At 43.8% G+C, this 21,707-nt stretch overlaps 1 protein-coding gene across 7 annotated transcripts in view; it reads left to right on the forward strand.

Moving 5' to 3' along the window:
- The window catches only part of mef2cb (myocyte enhancer factor 2cb), a 144,802-nt gene that overhangs the window by 100,268 nt on the left and 22,827 nt on the right, over positions 1 to 21,707 (forward strand). For all 7 annotated transcript variants that reach the window (XM_088376071.1, XM_088376069.1, XM_088376070.1 and 4 more), the window contains 2 exons: positions 13,072 to 13,301; positions 19,451 to 19,654. In XM_088376071.1, coding sequence (XP_088232197.1) covers positions 13,248 to 13,301; positions 19,451 to 19,654 — 258 coding nt within the window. In that variant the 5' untranslated portion in view covers positions 13,072 to 13,247. The remainder of the gene's footprint in view (positions 1 to 13,071; positions 13,302 to 19,450; positions 19,655 to 21,707) is intronic.

Consider the following 21,707-nt stretch of genomic DNA (forward strand, 5'->3'; position numbering starts at 1 on the left):
GACGATAGAGGAGAATGCTGGCACCCGGCCCATACTTCCTAAATAGTGCACTCTACAGAAATAGCTCAGCCTTGATATTGACTTTTGTCTGCCGCTTGTGTGTGCGTGCATGTGCGCTATAGAGTGACACTTCCATTGTTTAGTGAGATTTTTTCCCTCCTTTGCTAGTTAACTTTTTGGCACGGTGCGTGCTGGTGTGAGTAAGCCAAAAGGGGCGTCGCCAGGATGGTGTGGGATAAAAATGGCCCCTTGACTTATTTTTGGCCCTCCGCTGGCCTGACTGTTAAAAATAGCCGAGCAAGTGTGGGAGATACCTGTCACTGCTCCCGGCTTGGCTCCCAGGGCCTTCTCGCCGGCCGCATCCATCCGCCGCTGGCCGGCTCGCTACAAACGGCCCCCTTGGGAGCCGCGCAAACAGGATGAGGGTGTGAGAAAATCTGACAAGGGAAGAAAAAAATTGCTGGTGTTGAAATTAGGGACACGATCTACAAGGATGTTGCGGCAACACAAAAGCAAACAAAAAAAAATCACTGTCAATAATGACGCTAGATTAAAATAATATATTTTTAAAATGCACTACTACTTTTGTGTAGAATTGAGGAAGTTCAGTTTCTTCACTGTTTGGTGCTGCTGTTTTGGTTAGCAATACACCCAGATGTGAGCAATTGGATTGAGCAGTGTTAAGTACACTTACCACAAGTTTCTTTTTCCTCTCTATTCATTTATTTATGTATTTATATTTGAGACATTTATTAGACCAGAGAGCACTGCCTGAAGTATGATACTTGGACTCGGCATGCGAGGTCACAGGGTGGTTTTCTCTCCTCCCTGCCATCTGCATGCCAAAGTGTTAATTTTGTTTCTGCATCTCAGGCATATGTCATGTGAGCAGTGTCAAGTGTGTTAACTTTCTCTCGTCGCCTCACGTTTGGAGTGATAAAACGGCTAAATAACTCTTCCAAGTCAATGCGGGGTTATTGTTTTGCTATCTGCCCTTTAAATGTGCCGTACTCTTCAACTGCCCCCCCCTAAAAAAAAAATTGATGGCCAATAATCATATCAAAAGTTGGCCTGAGAAAAAGAAATATACAGACTGAGCGAGGCGAGAATCTGTGAAAATCATTAGTGCCCTTGGTGTTTTTTTTGTTGTTTTTTTATTTTTTTTTACACAGCCAGCCAGAGAGAGATCATTCTTTCTTTCCAATGCACCCCCCCCCCCTCACATCCCCTCTGTCTGTGAAGGGAATTGAGCTTCTTGTTATTAATGTGCTTTTGACAGCTTAATTTGATAAGCGGGCTACTTGTTAAAGAAGTCTCAGATTGTTCTCATAGAAAGAACATGCTTTTTTCTTCTCCCCTCCTTCTTCTCCCATGTTCTTCAAAACGCTGCCCGTCGATGACCCACTTCTGAGAGGTGGTCGAAAAACAAGGAAGAGCAGTGCAAAATCCACAGGGAGAAGAATGAGAAGAAGGCAAAGAGAGGCTAGCGAGTGCGCCAAACGAGAGTGAGAAGGGATAGTATGTGGGAAGTTAACACAAATGCTTTTTTTTTTTTTTCTCGCTCTCTCTTTGCCGCCTCCTCACTTGCCTTCCTCAACCATCTCGGGCTCCTCTCCCCTAATCAAGGGAGAAATGCTTGAAACGATAACAGGGATTAGCTCTCGGCGCTCAGCAGCTCCTCTTGGTTAAGTACACATGTAATACGTTGTTTATTTGATATAATGCACAGTAGGAGTCACAGAAGCCAGCTCTCCCGCCGCCACACGCACACACACACACACAGACACACTATTTAAATACTTTATATAATTGACTGGAACCGCACGTTTTTCGGCAATTGGGTCTTCATTGATGATCGTCATCTAAATTTCATATATCCACTCCAAAACAACACATTCCCCGGAATGGATGCGTGTTAATCCTAAATGCTTTTATTTGAAAAGCCTGACTTTTGAAAGGATGATTCGCCGATGTTGCCCCAACTTGTCAGAGTGTTGCCGACTTGTTTTTGTCGGAGTTGTGCATAAAAGCATTCCTTGCCGTTTGGAGAACTGTTCTTGCACAATATCTAGAAATAGCTCCAATATAGATTTTTTTTTTTAATTATCCAGATTGTATTCATATTTTTTGTGAATATTTTGGGCTGTCTTTAACCGATTATTCAGATTTACATTATTTCCCGTGGGATGTGTCGCTTTGGTTTTTGCACGGTTCGGTTTTAGGCGTATTTTTGGGTGGGTGTGTGACAGGATGGAGAAGTTGAGCAACTGTGGGTGGGACGGCAGAGCAATGGGCAAAACAAGCGCCTTACCAACAACAGTAATCACACATGCATCGTGACCGTGTGCAGGTATGTGCAAACACACGCGTTCACACACTCCACCATGCAAGTTCCCACACACAGCTGTGATGCAGGTCACTTGCAGTGAGGGGTGAACACAGTGAGAGAAAACAGTATGGAATCGGAGGGGCGCTTAAGTGTGCGTCATGTGTGTGTGTGTGTGTGTGTGTGTGTGTGTGTGTGTGTGTTGAGGGTGGGTGGGGGTTGTCTAGCATTCTCAGGCCTTCTTTGGGTCAGAAGGCAAGGGGGATTTTTGAGGGAAGGAATTGAGTGATATGAGAAAAATAAATGAAGGGGAGGAGAAAGCGCGAGAGGGGTCGTGTGTTGTGTGCCCACATCGTTTCTTGTTGTGAGTTTGTGTGGAAAAAAAAAAAAGCCTTGCGAAAGGGGACTGCTATCATTAGCCGGGGGCGGCAGTGGCGGAGCACTGGGAGGGGGCAAGCGAGGTTATGTGAACGATGCAGCTGTCTTCGTAGCGGAGGGATTTGAGTGCTCCTGACGATGATGTTGATGATGAAGATGATGGTAGCGGCGCTGGGGGAAGTCCAGGCCGCCAGGTCCCGTCGCTGAACCAGAAGATAAAACCTTGTGAACCAAACAACTCTTCTCGGCCCGCCACTCTCACTCTTTACTTCCCAAATAGGAAAAATAAATAAGTAACGATGGATGCTTGATGGCAAAGATAGGAGAGCATGATTTATACATATAGTGTGAGCCGCCATTTGTGCATTTAAGGAATGCATTGATTCCCAACATTCACCACAAGAGCCTTGTGATATTTTCTATTTTTGTAGTTTTGTCAGTGACGCAAATTATGTATTTCACTTGTGTCCCCCACAATTATTGGCTTGAAAATGAAAATTCAATTTCTAGACTTAAAATTCTTCAACAGACACTAAATGAACCTCTTCTTTTGGCCATCTAAGTCCCCAGACCTAAACCCGATTGAAAAGGCAACGTGTGTAATTTAAAAAAATATTTTACTGAAATATTTTAGCTGCTCAAATAAAATGTGTCACCAAATGCCTTTATTTATAGTAAGTATTTAAAACAAATCATACTTTGAGATGACAATGACAGTGGTAACATTTTATTCCATTCCGTATCATTTAATTATTTTAATGATTAATAATTGTCTTAATTGCCTGTGCGTGACAACTGCTTCCTCATTGCAGGGCATCAAAGTCCTACCTTTTATTGTGATGGCGCAAAAACCTCCCCCCTGTAATTTTGCATTCAATTGCGTAAATCACTCCAAAGTTTTAAAAACGCTTCCTTCCCGCACCTCTTTATTGTTTGACATTTTGAGCGCGTCAAATCACACGTAGCGAAGAATGCGGCTGCAGAATACAACCCAAACTGGCTCGTCAGCCTCGTGCGATCAGTCGCTGCCGAGGAGACGAAGCGCAGGCGCGCCGGCGAGACGACAGATAACAGGATGGCATCGGCGGGCGGGCGCTCCTTAATGCATTCAACCTGCCACCGCGTTGCGACAACAAGGCAAACTATCATATAAGATATTCCAACAACATCGACAATAACAGTGTCAGTTAGGATGGTAAAAACCAAACAAGGGCGGAATGGAAATTTAGAATCTAACGCGCCTAAGAAACAATAAATTGCTGTGCACCTGCCGTTCCAATATGGTCATGAGTATTTTGGACATTCCTGGAAATTTTAGCATAACGGTCCGACACAATGGTGTGAGCGGAGCTAAAAATAGAACGTGGTCAAACAGCAGGGCGTTGAGTGGCCGAGGGTCCGTGTAGCCACACAGTGAGCCTGAGGCACTCTGCCAAAGCTCGGAGCCTCGCGGCCGGCGGTAATTTGATATTTGTTTGTCTGCATTAGTTCATTCTCCAGCCGACCTTCCCCCTTCTGCGTATGGGGCTGAAGTAACAGTAAGCTTTATCAGATTACTAGCTCTGAGGTCTCTTTCAAACCTTCCTTTTGCCATCTTGATTCCATGCAGCTGTGCAGACTCTTTAATCATAAGCTATCTTTTTTTTTTTTCGTACCCGCCATCCCCTCCTCCCATCTCCTCATCCTCCCTCCTCCTTAACATATGTTAATTGGCTGCTTTCTGTGACAAATTACGAGCGCTCGCTTTGATGAGGTCGCCGTGTGATGGCGCAGGGAGTGGAGGACGCTGGTGCTGCCAGTCCCTCGCCAGTAACATCCCCCCCCCCCCTTTCCCCTCTTAACCACTCCAAAAAGGAGCGGCTAATGAGAGGCTTGGGCTGGGCCTGGCTCGGTTTTGGCCTCGGTGGGGGCCACTCCCCTAAACAGAGGCTCATCTGTAGGTGCCGTCATGCCACCACACGCCCGCCACACTCCAGACAACCTTGCTACACGCACACACACAGTACCCCCCCCCCCCCCCCCAGGGAACTGTAAAGCACAGTTCCAACTGAAGAAAGCAAGTTACCTCAAAATGTGGTGTCTTGGCATCTTAAATGATCAATTTCTGATTGAAACAAAAGAATACGAGTGGCATTAATTATGAATTCAGTTTGCTGCTTGTGTATCAAGTTTACACGTGTGTGTGTGTGTGTGCGTGTGGTGGTGAGACAACGCCTGGAAACATAACACCAGCCTTGCTTAAGCAAACACTGCGGCAGTGTTTAATGATGTGCACAATGCTCACAATTATCAATCAGAAAGCAGAAAAAAAATCAAAACAAGCATTTTTTTTCTTGCAATGTTTTTTTTTTTATATGAATGCCCCGACTGTAGCAGCGCTCAATCTCTTTCGCCTCTTGATACGTTACAATCTAGGTTACTCGGTTTGCGAGTAGAGCAAAGGGACCTGAGGAGAAAAAAAAAAAAACAGAAGGTCGTATCTTCAGTATGAAGGACATCCTTGCTCGAGTGTGCAAGCGTCTACTTCTGTGCAAATCACACCCACCTTGTGACTGTCACTTGTCACACCATGCAAAGTGACATCCTAGCAAGAATTAAAAAAAATAATAATAATGTGAAAAATGATCACCATTCGATTGGATGAATATTTCTGTCAGAGCCACTTCGTCAAACATGAACAAGCGTTCAATTTTGCTACAAAAATGTCTCAAGAGGATTAAATCCTTTCATAATATTCTAACTAATAAATAAATAAATAAATTTCGGCCGATCTCGTTCAGCTAAAAATTTGCACAATTCAACTTTTTTTGTTTTTCCTGCAGAGGCCAAACTTGCTGATTAACGAATTAAGGGGGGAAACTTCCCAGTAGACCTGCCATTGCCAATTTACTGACTTAGTTACCACAAATACCCAAGAATGAAAATCCTTGTTCACCTCACCCATCCCGTTAGCTACGATGCAAACTAGCCCACCGCCCAAAAGCAGTGTGTCTCTTTTCAGAGGCGACACTCATGCACCCGTGCGGAAAGAGGTGACGAAACGAAGCCGCCGACGGAAAAAGGGAAGTGCACCTCGTGGCTGCATGAAGGTTAGCAGTGTTAGCATTAGCCTGCGGGCCTTAATTGAGGCCAGGAGGGAGCATTTAATAATTGCTGTCAGAAGATCAAATTTAATTCTCCTCTCTTCACAGCTACCACTGCTGTAGGGGGGGAGTGAAACAAATTGTCATCAGAGATTTCTAAATGAACAAAGCTTTTAATTAGGGTGATTAGAAGACTGTGGCAGCCAGGAGGAGTCAGGGCTGGGGGTGTGATGAAATCATCACCCTCATCGCCATGTCTGGTGATGATATGGTGCTGGGTTGAAGAGGGGAGCGAGGGGGGGGGTTCACGGGCTCAGGTCTTCGGAACGTGTCTCACTTCTAGCGCTCGTTGCCTTACTTCCCCCACACTCACTGAAGACGACAAAGACATTGTCGGCAGAGAACATAATCGGGTGAATATGTCAGTGCTTTGTGTCGTGACATGACTTGCGGCTGTTCTTGGTGGGATTAGGCATGCTGGGGGGCGGGGGGGGCGTGGTGTTGGTTCGTAACTGCTTTAGCTATTTATTTACGAGATTGTTGTTTTTTTGTAACACAATAGACAAGTAGGGCTGTGTGGGTGTAGGAGCCCATCTCTACATACTCAGCTTTTCGGAGAGTCTTGATTTGAGGAGGTGACTTAGAGCATGAGTAAGTGGCCCAACAATGACAGGAAGGTGGGAGTGAAAGAAAGAGAGGAAGAGGGAGAGAAACCGTGGTCATGCTGCTGGACGTCAACTTACATCAGAATTGCAACACTCCCTTAAAAAAAAAAATCAGATTTTGTTTACTTTACAAACGACTTTTGAATGCCTTGAAAACACTTTTGAATTTTTTTCAGAAAAGTATTTAACAGCATATTTAGAATCAGCCCCATAAGCAGCTGTGTGTTTTCTTTACATTGCCACCTATTGGCCTGGCATGCAAATTACACAATTTCACTTGTACTTTTCAGAACACAGAGTTTACAAAACTAATTCTTATCTTTCTCAATCGACAGACTTTGACGGAATGGCATAGAAACAAAAACAAATAAATATACAACTCCATTACACTTAATTTCTCTTCAGTAGCTGCACGGGTCCCATCCTTGGGTAATTGCGTGTCTTTTAATTCTTGATGCCCCCCCTCCTCACTTCCACGTGTGTGTCCTCTAGCTTGTCTGCCTTTGGCCCAGCAGCTGTGGCTTTTACAGCCCTTGGCCTGCTTTCAGAGAGGGGGGCTGACGCATTGTGTCAAGTCACCGCGTCCTTGGGGAAGTCAGCACTTGGCTCTATGGAAAGATGGCTCTCACCTGTCTCGCCGTTGCCTCTGACGGATGACTACCTGTCTACATGGCGGCTTTTGTCGTCTACTGTTTGTTGCCGCTGAGTGAGATGCGCAGCTGCCCGCACGAAGGCTCGCATTTCCAAACTTTCCACGTATCAAAAAATGAGATAAGGGCAAGGAATTTAAGAATGTCACAAGGCAAGGTGTCAATTGAAGGACTCCTGAGATGAGGTTGAATTGACTGGATTTACCATGAACAAGATATAATGAAGATAAAATACAAATTTGACGTCTATATGGGTCAATGGCGGTGAATGTGGATTACATGATTTTATAACTGGTTTTATTTGGGTTTGAAATTGTGTGGCCAGCCTTATCAAATGCTCTTTCCGGCCACACATGACACAGTCATGATTGTAGGTTCCCCACCCAGACGTTTCAATACTCATTTTTCTGATACACGCTTCTAACTAATTGTGAGGTCACAAGCTGTGATCTCAACTTATGTCGAACTCTTCATTCAAGTGACTCCAACTACGTCTGATCTTTATTATATTGTACTTCCTTGTAAGTGTTCTATTTATGGACAATGGGCAAAAAAACCAGAATTGCTTTGTTTGCGTTGAGGTTCCATGAATGTGTTTTCACAATCAGTTGCTTCATGGAAATATTTTTAGCAAAATGCTTAAAATAAAGTTTATGGGGAAGTCAACATGTCTAGTAATAATCTGCATTCACACGATTTTACTGCTTCTGTAACTCATGTGAGGAAGCGTACATGTCTTTAGGTTTTGGTTTGAAGAGATTTAAGAAAGGAAACAACTTTGATTGTCTTGGGCTGCTGATGTCACATCCTTCCATGATCTTTCCTGTCTTTCTGGCCTCTAAGACCCTTTTGGCTTTCACAGAGTGAGGCACAAGAAGGGAAACGTTGCTGGAAGAGTCTCATTAGGATGACAATCAATTCAATTTCAAGTTAAATTGAGCTGAACAACTTCTTGAGCCGGAGGTGTCGAGAAAAGTTCAGCACTTGAGAAGATACTTTTGATGGTGTGTTTTTTTTCCCCGTGATGTCAGTCCCAGTTAGGAGTGTAAGACTATGTAAATAAAAGTCATTTTCAATAGACAGTCGTCTCACTTCTAAGGTACATAGAGATTGACAATTGGATGTGCATGAAACCCTTGCTGTCTCGCTAATGATCAGAATAGCTCATGAGCTAATAGAAAGAGACAAGCAGGAATATATTCCAATATTTTACAACGCACAGCCGCACATACACAAACATTCAAATTCAGGTTTAACTCAAACCTTCACTGAGGAGAATGAACACATTATAAGATGATCCGCCGCTATCACGCTAATCCCCCGGGTGTACATGTTGCTAATCTCTTTAGCCGCTAACATGCTAAATTAGCCCTAATATCTGCTGCAATTCAAAGCCACACGAGGCCCACCTACGCGTGGGCTACCACCCAGCTTCGGGTCACTCGGAGAAGATATAGACATTAGGGAAAACGGAGGAGGTAGAAGTAGTAGCGCTAGCCATTCGTCACCGTACCTATCTCGTCGTGACAGACGGCAAACGCTACGTCCCACATAGACGAGTCACCACCGCTAATGACATTAGAGGCACAATGAGACCCGGCGCACATTTTCCTTCTCTCTCTCCCATGCTGCGTGGCCATTGACTCGCCGGATCTACTCATTTCTGCCATCAATCCTCGGAGGCGCCACGTGTGCCAAGCGCGCCGCTTATTCTTCCTCCGAAATGTACACATACGTACGCTACAACAAAATCCACATGTAAACTGGCAGACGAGAGATACAACAAAGAGGAAAGCCGTAAAAGAAAATAAGAACGTACGGCAGAAACGCTCGAGCGAGAACGGAACATTCCGATTGCATTTGGAAAATGATATAAAAACACCTTCCCCCCCTTCAAGGAAATGAGTTTATTTAAAAAGAGAGCATGTTTATTGAATGTACCATATACCTACAAAGGTTGACTTACTGTAGTGTTATTTCAAATCCTTATAACCACATTTCCTCAGAGGATAAGAGGTTACTGGTAATATATACAAATATGTATATGTATTTATATAGACATAGGTATATATTTCAGGACACATACTATTACCAAATGCGTTGCAGATGTACGATATGGTGCGTATGAGTCCATACTCCGGAGGTGGGGTTTCTTCGAAAAACATCACAAATCCTGTCATGATAAATCACCTTACCCAATTTGCTACACACTGTATATAACCTGTAGAGAATTTGAGAATACCCAACTCAGCAGATTTCTGGACATGTTGCGTGATACAGAAGTGTCACTTTCGGTTTCAACATTTTCCCTCCGCACAATTCTCTGAATGCAGAAATAAATCCGGTGGATGATTGCAATGCGTCTTTAGCTTCTTCTTGAGGAAGTTCAGAGCAAGTTTTAACTTCACTCTAGACCGACAATGGTAGACCGACACTGCAAAGCCCAGACTCGGTCCATCTTAACAGGCATCCCCCAGACTGTCTATTAGAATGTGTGTATTAGTTTTTAGCGACTAAACGCTTGGGAGAGAGGTGACCTAGAATCGAGCCTTGCGGTGCACACTGGAGTGTTCGTGTTCTCATCGTCCTCTCAGCTCCCACTTCGGAGACGGCGAGAGAACGAGCGCTCATTAGATCTATGTGCTGAATTTCACTCTCCGATTCTCCCATCCTCCCCCAACCTTCATCTCTCTGGTTCGGTCTCTCTGTCCGTCTGCTTAACAGATGGGAGGGTCATGGCTACAGCGCTTCCCTTCCCCCTGGAGAGGCCCGGTGCCTGTTCAAAAGATCCCTCGCTTTTGCCTCACTCTATTTCCTTCTTGTATGTATGTATCTCCATGTTTGTCTCCATCGGCCAACCCCTTCTCGTGTCACCCGTCCGAGCCCCCAGCGCCGTGATATTAAACAAACAGAGGAGTAACTGTTGTCCTTCTGGCTTCCTACTACTGAAAACCTCCTTCCAATTATTCATCATCTCAGATACCTTAAGGTCTATTTTTGCGGCCTTCCCTCACCTCACTTGCCCTCACCAGGTCAGAGGTCCCTTGTGAAAAATTCCTCTGGAGGATTACCGCCGCACGCCACGTGATCGCGCTCACTAAGCGGCGTTTGTTTCCACTGCAGTTCCCCTCCTTGGCTTCAACGGGCCAAATTGGATTCAGCGAGTCACTTGGTAATCCGTTAACTGATCGCCACAAGGGGAGGCTGAGGAGGAGATGCCATTGGTGGGCAATGTACGTATATCCAGAAGCAACCTGGCGCTCATATGGGATGGGGGCAGGTGTGAGGAAGAGGAGGGGGTGCTTGCGGTGATGTGTAGGAGGAGTAAAGGTGGTGAAAGTGCGAGGGGATGAAAGGAGGAGGTGGTGGTTGGGATTTAAGGGGAGCGCTCACACGGCTTCTCCTCGGGGGAGTGCCGCATGGTTAGCACTGGGAGCCAAAAGTAGGGATTAAATGTTCAGGACACGGGCTTTGTCTTAATGTTACGTAAGGCCTAAGGTGTTGCCCCAGCGGGTGTTGACATTGAGAGGTTCAGCTCTGCTCACAAGTGCTTTGGGAGGATTGAGGAGGAGGTGGTAGAGGCCAGGAGGCAGGGATCAGTCAAGTAACCCCTGGCTTTTTGGAGCCCTGCCCGAGCTGGCGAGTGTTGACTACAAAGGCAGGGGAGGGGATGACGCTGTCAGCCCGTGATTGAGGTACGCTGCTGGCTTGATTGATACGCCCGTCTGGCTTTCTTGTGCCAAGCATCTTAGTTGGCTTGTAATCCCTGTTTGTCTGACAACATCCCTCTTTGTTTCCTTCCAGAGGGCATCACTTTGTTTTTTTTTCTGTCTTTAACGATGGGCGTGTTTGCACAAAAATGTTCTGGATTGCCTCCTTAGAACTGGCAGTTATTTTAGATCTTATTATTATTTCCCCAACTGCCAAAGATGCTTTGTATCTACATCCCATTTTTCCCGTTTGAGGTTTGCAGACAATCAGATGTCAAGTTATTTTCTTTTTAACTAAGGTTCACTGAACTCTACCTGCAAGACACTTCATTAGGTACACTGCAAGTGTTTCCAACCAGAGATGCAAACTTTGGTTAAAGAATTTTGAGGTCTGAATTTTTATCTTTTGCTATTTTTACGTCAAATAGGTGTCCACTGTATGTTCTTGTGATTTGCAGTTTTCTGTTTTTGTGAACTCTACCTGCAAGACACTTCATTAGGTACACTGCAAGTGTTTCCAACCAGGGATGCAAACTTTGGTTAAAGAATTTTGAGGTCTGAATTTTTTTCTTTTGCTATGTTTACGTCAAATAGGTGTCCACTGTATGTTCTTGTGATTTGCAGTTTTCTGTTTTTGGTGACCTGCTTATCTCCGTCAGTGAGCACACATCATACGGCCTATCTTTCTGCAAACTGCAGTGTTTTATGTTGCGTGTAAAAGCCGTGTTGCCGGCGTGCGCGCGGGCCTCGCTGAATGTCCCTATTGCATACTTTCATTATCAATGTCCTACTAGTTGGAAAAAAAGAGGTCAAGTGCGTAGCTGTGTGCTGTGTTCACCTCGGGGGTTTAAAGCATTCTTCTGCTTTCTCATGCATGTTACTCAATAAATACATGGAGTCGGGTTAGGGGGGGAGATGAGGAGAAAAGAGCTGGGTGGGGGTAAAGGAAGTGCAGTACAGTGTGTGTGTGCGTGCAAAGGAGAGAATGTGAGAAGAACGTGGAAGAGAGCAAGGGTGCATGAGAGAAAAAGTGATAGAGAGAGAGACTGTCATGTCTTTTGGTGAAGCGGTGTTGTCTCACACATCAATGTCTGATGCTCGTGCTGCCAGGTGCCGGAAATCTGGTTCAGAAAGGAGAGAAGAAAGCGAAGATGGAGAAAAAAGGCCGGGTAGATGGGAGGATTTTTATTTTTTTATTTTTATGTGATGGCGCTGACAGCTTCCCTGCATTGCACTGAGCTTAAATAATGGGATGCTCATTTGCATAACGAGGGACGTTATCACCTCTACTGTCAAAAGAAAACACAACAACAGTTCTTGTGCTCCTCCCTCAGATAGATTGGGTTGGCCTACTTAAGCACCTCCAGAGAGATGCGCTCAAGATCGGGCTTAGCCAAGCTCAAATAAAGAACACACACATGTACAGTCATGCAAACTTTTTGGGCCGCGCGGAAACATAAAGTCCAGCTAGGCGGCTTTTAACGAAGTACAAGTCCGCCATTTTGTTTGAATGCTGTTTCCTAAAATGAAGTATTTGTCTTATTTTGCCTTTTGTGTTTTTGTTGAGCCAGAAAGGGACAAAGTAGAGTTCAACTCTCCATCTGAATTCCAGCGATAGTGTATTGTTTCACTAAAATGTTTTTACGCGGTGCTAGCATAACAGCTACATAGCAACCACTCATTACCATTTGTTTTAAAAATCAAAATAAACTGATTTTTTTTTTTTAAATTAAATGCACAAACTGCTTCACCCAGGATAACCTTTGACTCCAACATGTTTAGAAAACACATCTAATTCTTTCATCTGACAATTTGAAGCGGGGTAAAGCCTGATGCTAGTTTTACTGTCAGTACAGTGAACTTTTACAGGAGCAAGTAAAAAGCTTTGCTCAGTCTGCAGCTAATGTTACAGTGCTGGTGATTAGAGCGTTTAAGTTAGCGGCACTTCCAAAACACTGTCAAACTCTCTGTGAACGAGGCGAGATCCTGACAGCGCTGTCTCCTCTCGTAGCCTCTGCCGGCAGAGAGAGAGAGCGAGACCAAAAGAAGCAAAAACTGATTTGCATGATATCGACAGTGAAAAACACAGCCACATTGTTGACAGATTCTTTGTCTTTCTTCGCCCTCCCTAGTGGCTGCCATGATGCCACTTTCATATATTTTTTTTCATTCCCCTCAGTATTTTGCCATATTTCATTTCATTTAATGCTCATCCGCTCCTCCTCCCCCCCCTCCCTCTCTTCTTTCTCTTTCTTGCAGGTACAGATGCTGGGATCTTTGAGTTGATTGGAACAAATAGAAAGCCGGCGAGAAAGAGAGCGAGTGAGTGAGAAAAGAACGAGAGAGAAAGAGCAAAGAAAGAAGAGGAAAGAAGAAAAGAGTGAAGCAAGCATAAAGTTCTTTGGGAAGAGGAGAGACAGAAAGCGACGGGAACGATGGGGAGGAAAAAGATTCAGATCACGCGGATTATGGATGAACGCAACAGACAGGTATGTCTCTGGGGAATGGGAGGATGGATGAGGGTGGGGAAGAGTGGGGTGGGGCGGAGGGGGGGGGACACCCTACACCCCCGCACACTACCCTCAACAATGAAAATCTTTCGGGAGTGCGAGCAATATCAAATGGGGGGGACAAGGGAGTGCATGCCGGCAGAGCAGAGTTATTGCTTTGGGGGTGAAGTGTTCCTGCCTTCTAATGACGAGGCTCGTTTCCTTCCCTTCACCAGCCGGCAATATGGGAGGGGGCGAGGGGGGGAGAATATTCTCAATTCTACATATCTGCACAGCGGCCTGCGTTGAGGCCCTCGCATCGCCAGTGGAATATCACTGGCTAAGAGAAAGCCAACAAAGAGAAGACCAAGAGACAAACTTGTGTCCATTTTCCGATTGAGCCCATGTTAGTTAAAATCGCGCACTTAAAATCGTTGCGTGCAATTCTTTAAAAAATTGGATTTTGTGACTTCGTGGCCCTCTCTGAGGTCCGCCCGCGGTTGTAAAAGCAAAGACAAAGCGAGCACTCCTCCATGGCTGCCCTCGAGGCACTCAATCGATCACTTCCTGCGCTCCAACTGACCACTGACACTTTTTCAGCTTCCCGACGTTTCAAATTGGATCCATACGCATCTAGCGTGGCCCCTGGATCACAGGTCAAAAACACACACACACTGATCAGCTTCAGGCCTTTCTTAATTCTCCGACATAAGTGTGACACACTAACGCTTTCTTCAGTTCTTCTTTGTATCCGGTTAAGTCATCTGCAGAGTCATTTGGTGTAAAAATAAAATGGAAGAAATTCGTCAATGTCGGAGGAGTCCTTTTGACCCGTGTTATGACTGGTCTCTATAAATGACATTCCAACTAACTAATATGACAGTGGGGGCACCTGAGATAAAAAAAAAAAAAAAAAAACTAACTTCCAGTAATTTGACTGGTTGTGACACAGCATCCGCTCGCTCTTTGGAAAAAGAGGCGAAGCAAGCGCGGCGCAGCATCACTTTGTCATCGTCATCGAGCGACCGAAGCAGCCAGAGAGGTCACCGAGTTCCCAACGAGGACTGGAGCTATCGTGTTGCGGTGGCGGCGGCACCCTGGCTTCCTCCTCGCTGTTATCTCAGCCCTTCTCTCACCTTAGACTGAGCCACATGCGCCAGGCCATCCGGCTCCCGAGGATAAGGAGGGAAAGAGGGAGACAGGAAGGACACCTGAGGGGAATCGATGCCTGTGATATCCGGGCTTTGCTTACAGAGAGAAACGGAACGGCAGAGGAGAAAAGGTTCAGGGAAAGGAGAGTCAATAAACGGCTGGATTTTGTGGTTTGGATCTCCAAATTGGAATGATGTCATGAAATGGTGTTGTCATGTGATCAGCGGAGCACTTTTGTGTTCCCATAAATGGCATGTATGAATGACATCACTGTATTAGACAGCATCACAAGACAGAGCAGAAAGTCCGACCTTCTTAAAAGGAAAAAAAAACCAGAAGTTGAATTTTGCATATTCTCACTTCCTTTTTGAGAAAATGCCACCCGGCCCAAGCCAAATAAACAAAAGAGGCGTTTGTATCCAGCTGCTTTCAACCTCGCATTCTTCACATAGTTTAAAAGAAACAGATCATAAATATGAAGATAAGAGTATTTGGATAAAATGCTTGATATCAACTGCAGACTTGAATTAAACAAGAGGAAAAATTTTACCTTATGAGTCGGTCGTCCAAATAGTTTTGAACCCCGAGGAAATGAAGGTACCCAGCGAGTTTACAAAATGGACAGAGAGGGAGATCATTTAAAGATTTAAAGCTAAACTATAACAGTCATAGAATAAAGATGGATGGATAATGTACATGTCACCAAAAAACCTTATGATGTAGGGCCCCAAAAAAGAAAATCAGCTTCAATACCATCCTCACCATGCCACCCACATTGCCCCTCATCAGCGGCAGCATGACTCTGGGCACAGGGCCACTCACCCTGGGCGGCCACTTTGGGCCGCCACCCCCCCGGGCCCCCCAAACACTTCCCCAGGGTCGAGGCAGAAGAGCCAGGCCTCCCTGTTGTTGACTGGCTGCCCGAAGCTTTGGACAGTGGACAGCAGTGTGTGAGGCCTGGCTGGCTCTCAGCCTCCTGACCACTCAGACCCTCAACCTTGCTTCAGGCACATAAAAAGAACCCCTCATGGACACGAGAAGCAGACACACACGAGTAATATACAACCACAGGTGTGTGTGTGTAGAGTTGACACATTGCAGATAATTCAGTTCGACATTTTGATCAAAGGTGAATTTAATTGGAGTCCGCTTTTAAAAACAACGATCAGCCAACATTATGACCCTTTGACCAATTTGACAGTGTCAATCAAAAATGATTTTTTTTTGTGAAGACGTATTACTCCAAATTAAGGGAAACAAACCAGTACAGCAAATAAGTCAAATTTTATTGAATTCGACGCACCTATTAATTTTTTTCTTATTTAAATATTTTTTAAAATGTTTAAAATATATATTTTTTTAATTTTCAAAAGATTTTTTTTTAATTAATGTAAAAGAAAATTTTTCAAATGTTCTATTTTTTAAAATTCAAAAGAATTTTAACTGCGTCATCTAGTACAAAAAAATTCATTATATATTGACTGGTTGCAAAGTATAAACAGCCTAATGTATCTCAGTTGAGCTAGTCTGGGGAGCAAGTCATTTACTGCAATTGCCCTTAATTAGTGTTGCCTCTAGTGTGCTCGGAGGGCAAAATTCAGGGCGACTTGTTTGCGCATTCGTGTGTGTGCGAGTGTGTTGCGATGGAGACATTAGGGTTCCAAAGAGGATGCAAGGCCAAAGGTTAAAGATGGAGCAGGTCATCAGTGTCAGGAAGGGAAATAACTCCATCTCCGAGCTTTCCCACCCCAAACAACACATGGGAGATGCACAGTGATGCCTTTGGGCACATGGAGAGAAAAAGAAAAAGAAAGAGATCTTTTATTTATTTATTCACCCCCCCGTACTGACAAAGCTTTAATCCAATCAATGGTGCCAGGGTGAGAACATGTGCTGGTGAAATTAACAGCAGGGAAATAATGAGGCCCGCAGGGTATCTTCTCGTCACCCCTTTAATTCCCTCATTCCCACCTAGCAACTTCCCTTTTGTGAGCATCACCTTCGCTCTGTCATCTGGTCGGCACGGCAAGACCCTCACCTGTAAAGTGCTCACCGAGCTGTCACCTCATTGTTTTACTCCTCTTTGGACCGCTCAACTTTTTTTGTCTTCTTTCCCATGCGTCATTTTCCCCGTCACACCTGAGCGCTTGATCGTTACGGAGTTGAATGTGTGAAAATTCAAATTAATGTGACGTTCTCACAGCAGATGTGGAAATTTAGTCCTTGTAGAATTCAAAATGCATAAAAGTTGACGGTAAATGACTATTTTTGTCCTGATGGTTACTCGCAACTTTTTTGACGACAATATTGCCGAATTTTAATTCCATATTTCTTTAAGAGGGAACCGTTGCGGTATTTCAAGAGTTCCCATAATGCACCAGCTTTTAAACACTCAACGCGGACACTTGATTCGGCGCATCTTGCTTCAGTCTCAGCGAAAAGGGAAAAAAACATTTTCTGTCTGGTGCCTCTTGCATTGAAAAATCCGATAAGTGGCGTTTTGAAGAGAGAGAAGAGCACGGCATATATTATAGGAGGGACAAAGCCCCTTTTGTCAAAATGGCCCTCTTAAATGTTCCCTTGGCTTTGAGGCAGAGTTCAGAAACAGGTCCTGCACTTCTTGTATTCCTTTTGCGTAAGCTGGTGTCTTCCTGCCTTGGCCCCTGACAATGGAAGAAGTGTTTGTCTCAGGACAAAACCAAAACGAACTGACATGCATGTGTGTGTGTGTGCGCCACGTTTTGGTTTGCTAACAAGTAGTTTTAAGGTGCCTGTCTCTCCACTCCTCCTATGCCTCCCCCGGGGAAGCAAGCAGGAGGTGGGAAGCAGAAGCGAAGCCATTGTGAAGGGGAAGCCACTGGCCTCTTCCTGTTATGAGAGGAAATGCATACAAATGTGCTTCCTGTGCTCCCCCTCCCCTCCCTCCCCCGGCCGCCCCCTCTTGCTCTCTTCCCCACCGTCTCCCCTCTCACCCATGTGGCGTGGAATCTGCCGCCGCCTCTCCACCTTGTTCTGTGTTTATCCCGGTCCGCCTCGCTCGTCGTTTGCCAGCGGAAATGTGACATGTCATTTTATGCAGAGCGAATCTATGCTCATTTGACTGGGACGTGCATATAATTGCCGTTTCACAGACAAACATACGTGCATGAATAAAGATGACGGGAAGAAGATGAAAGGACTTAACGGGGTATTTAATAAAAAAAGTTTTTTCATACACTTGCCTTTTGGGTACACCTGCAAAATCTAATGAGACTCAAGAAGTGTGCCGCTGCAAAGGTCGACGTTTGATTGACACTGTCAGAAATTAATATTATATATATTAGTCTCCGGTGAATTGCATTTTTTGACAGAAAAATCGGAAAACTCACCAAATGATCACAATTAGTGCATGAGATGAATTTCTTGTTGGACCAAGCGTGTTGAAATAGGCGTGTTTGCGTGGATGTATGCGATATAGCAGCTTGTACTGTATGCGTCACATTGAGATGTGTGGGCGTGGTGTGAAATTCATCTAGGTGTTATTGTTCAATCTCTCGTTCGCCTCCTGGATGGTGATAAAAAGCCATTTTGGGAGGATATGAAAAACCTTGGAAGAAGGGAGGATTAGAAATGATAGTCTAATGGTGGTTAGAAAAAAAAATTCTTTCACTCTTCTGGGAGCTCTTGATCATTCAAGTTGAAGACAATGCTCCAAGTCCTCTTCTCTCATAGTCCTCAAGTCCGACGAGTCTTCTCATTTGTGTTGTAGTCCAAAACTGGTCGGTGTGCCCCACAAGGGGTTTTGGGGGACAATGAATCTTACTGACACACTTTTTATTTGTTTCACATTTAAGTCTGATTGTGTAAATGTCAGCTTGGTATTTGTGAGCCCACGGGAGCATTTTCTCGTTGCTGAATCTAGTCGATTTACTCGAGAAAGCCTTTTGGAAGGAATCTGGACCGATTCACGCAAGGTTATCAACTCCACGTAGAGGGAGAAAGAAGGAAAGGGTGGAGGTGAGGGATGGATTCAGTTTCCTCCATGCATCCTGGGAGACGTGCTTGCGTGTAATACAAAACTATCCATCAATATCCAAGTCATTCCAAGCTCCTCTTTCAGCTTTCAAAGTGTGAAGGGCAGCGTGGAAGAAGACTTTACATCTTTATTATCCTTTTCAATGCACGAGAGTTGCGAGGTTTCAATTCTGTATTTTTTGGCATTCGTGGAAGTGTCGGAAGAGAATCGGCAAATAATGCAGAAGATAATGAAGAAGCTCTGATGCAATGGTTAGCATTAAAAAAATGCTTTGACAGTGCAAATCTCTAACGTAAATAATACAGGGAAGCGACTTTGTCGTAGCTTAAATTAACCGAGGAATGTACAGTAGATGCTTCTATTTAAAAAAATCAAATGTGACTACTTTTGATATGCCACAAGAAAAGCCCATTACAAAATATGTGCTTTTTTTTTTTGATGGCGCTGGTATTAATATGAGTAGGTGCTATTTTTATTGAAAGGTAGTTACTTGGGCAACACTAACTTTTTATTTTCGACCGAGGGTAGTCGGCAGGATCTTATTTCTTTAAATAGCCCAGAAGTAGCGAGCGATTTGAAAAAGAGGCCATTTGAATCTGTCATAAGTCCCTTTGTGTACTTTGATGTACAAACATCTTCTTGGCCGTTATTTTTCCGAGACGAGAGTATTTTCAGTTCCTTAAAATGCAGCTTTTTTTTTTCTTTTTCTTGCTCTAGTGGTTGGACTGTAGTATCAGTCGGGGGGCTGTTCAAACGTCAACGGATTTCTGTTTTCCTTGAAGGCACTTTTAAGTTGAATGGTAAAAAGATCACAAATGTTCCGGGTTCCTATTTGGATGTCCTAGCCAGGGTTTTTTTTTTTTTTTTTTTTTGATACAGTAGTATAATTAAATGATGAGCTGCATCTGTCCTTTTGCATTTATGAACAGAAACTAATCTTCCCAAGGCTAATCATTTATTTTCTTTTTTTCCCCTTCCCCAGGTGACATTTACAAAGCGAAAGTTTGGCTTAATGAAGAAAGCCTACGAGCTGAGCGTGCTGTGCGACTGCGAGATCGCCCTGATCATCTTCAACAGCACCAACAAGCTGTTCCAGTACGCCAGCACAGACATGGACAAGGTCCTGCTCAAATACACCGAGTACAACGAGCCCCACGAGAGTAGGACCAACTCGGACATTGTGGAGGTGAGTCGGGAAGTCGACGCAAATGCACGTGCGCCCGAATGCACTGAATCATCGGTAGAAATGCGCAAACACACCAGATGGTGGTGACTCATTACTTCTCTTTTTGTCTTTCCACTCATCACTGAAAGGAAAAATTTGATGTAAAGTTCCATCTAGTCTCAATTTCAAAAGTAGCGACATCAATTATAGTGGTACAGTAGTTGATATGGTTTGGGATTCATTATCCAAACTGCTTCATCCTTGCAAAATCTGCCAGGGGTGGGCACCAAAAAAAAATCTGTGTAATTGTCAATTTAGCTTTTTGCAATTTAATGTTTTTGGTTTTTTTACATTTTGGAATCGGTAAACTTTAATTGGATTTAAATCCAATGAAAAAATTATTTATTTGTAGTTACCTTTAATTAGTATAGGTTTATTTACAGAAAAGTTATTGTGTTAAAATATCACATTGCAATATCGTATTGAATTTTATATCGAATTGTATCTTACACAAAAAGCAAGTTATTGCCTTGTTCTGAATTCTATCATATAAAACACACACACACCTGCATAATCGCTATTTGAGACCTATCTATTCACCAGATTTTTTCAAAATATTTATTGATCTACAGGTTAGCCCCCCCAATTTGGCCTGTAAAAAGCATATTGATGGTGTTTTGAGAAAATTGTTTTAATTTATTTTTCCACTGATAGTTCTTGTTGCCTGTTCAACTATCCTCAACTGTACCATGCCTTGGGATCCATTCCAGAAAGAAATTGAAGCCAACAAAGTATCCCTTTTAACGCAACTTTTAAAAATAAATCACTTTCCGAACTAAATTTAGCTGGACTGCCTTAATGACATGTCACCATTGAGTTGGACACAGCTTGAAAACAGTTGACACATGTTGCTAACGTGACTGTGGACAACTGCGAACACGGCTCTCACGGCAGCTCGTGAGCAGTCAGATTAAAGAGCGGATGAGGCCGGTGCTTTGCGAGAAGATCCTTAAGATCTCGACATGACCCTGTTACGCAACATTAGCACCGGTGTTCTGACCAACCCACAGTTGATCCCTTTCACGAATAATCTCTCGTGCCGTGCTTGTTCGTCAAATGCGCTAGAAGAAAACATACATGAATGTTACATTAAGTAAAAATAGATGAAATAAATTTAAAAAAAAGAAATTAAATAAATAAAAATGCATGGATGGATCAGACTCCACTGCATAAGTAAAATGTTTTTTTTAAATCAAAGGATCCCTTGTTTTCTTTCATTTTTAGGCAATTTGTTGGTATTTAATTAAAACCGGCACCTCATTAAGCTATCATTTTAATTTATTTGTTCTACCTCACGACAAATTATGCATACCGGTCTGAAATTGTTGGCTCAGAATTTAAGAAGACAACATGTACCCAAGCCCAATGAGATGTAATGAGTGAATAGTCCAGGCCCGCACGCACCTATGGATCGGGCTGGTCAGCCTAATACAGGCGCCCACAGCATGGGACATGTTTTTATCTCTTCATATGGGTGTTACTGGGCTCCATGCCCAAACACGGGTGGACAGGTCCATTGGGAATATTCCCGCTTCTCCAGATGGCAATTTGCCCCTCACGGCGAACCTTTTCAGTTTGCACATTTGCATCAGATGCCGTCTCCGTTGCATTATTCCAAAGATGTCCTTTCAAAGACATTGATAAAATGGCTGGCATGTAATCCTCACAGCAGTTTGCTCTTGTTACTATATAATCTGTTTTTTTTTTTTTAATTCAGTGCCATCAAATGTGTTAAGCTATTTTATACAATAGGCGGTGTACAGTTAACATGGGCTGACCTTGATAATTAAAACAAAGAGAACAGAGTGGGCATTTTATTAAGTGGCACCCACATGCGTTACGTGCTGTATTTCACATTCTTCTAATATGAAGCTTTTCTGAATAACTATGATTAGTCCATGCAATGCAATTCTTCATCCACGCCTGTTACATTCCCATGATCACAAATACTGTGTGTGAATTGTAATTTGTGTACTTATAAAATCAAATCAAATCGCTTATACATTATTAGCCC

The sequence above is a fragment of the Syngnathus floridae genome, chromosome 5 (assembly GCF_059516105.1).
Source record: "Syngnathus floridae isolate MCC-2025c chromosome 5, RoL_Sflo_1.0, whole genome shotgun sequence".
NCBI lineage: Eukaryota > Metazoa > Chordata > Actinopteri > Syngnathiformes > Syngnathidae > Syngnathus > Syngnathus floridae.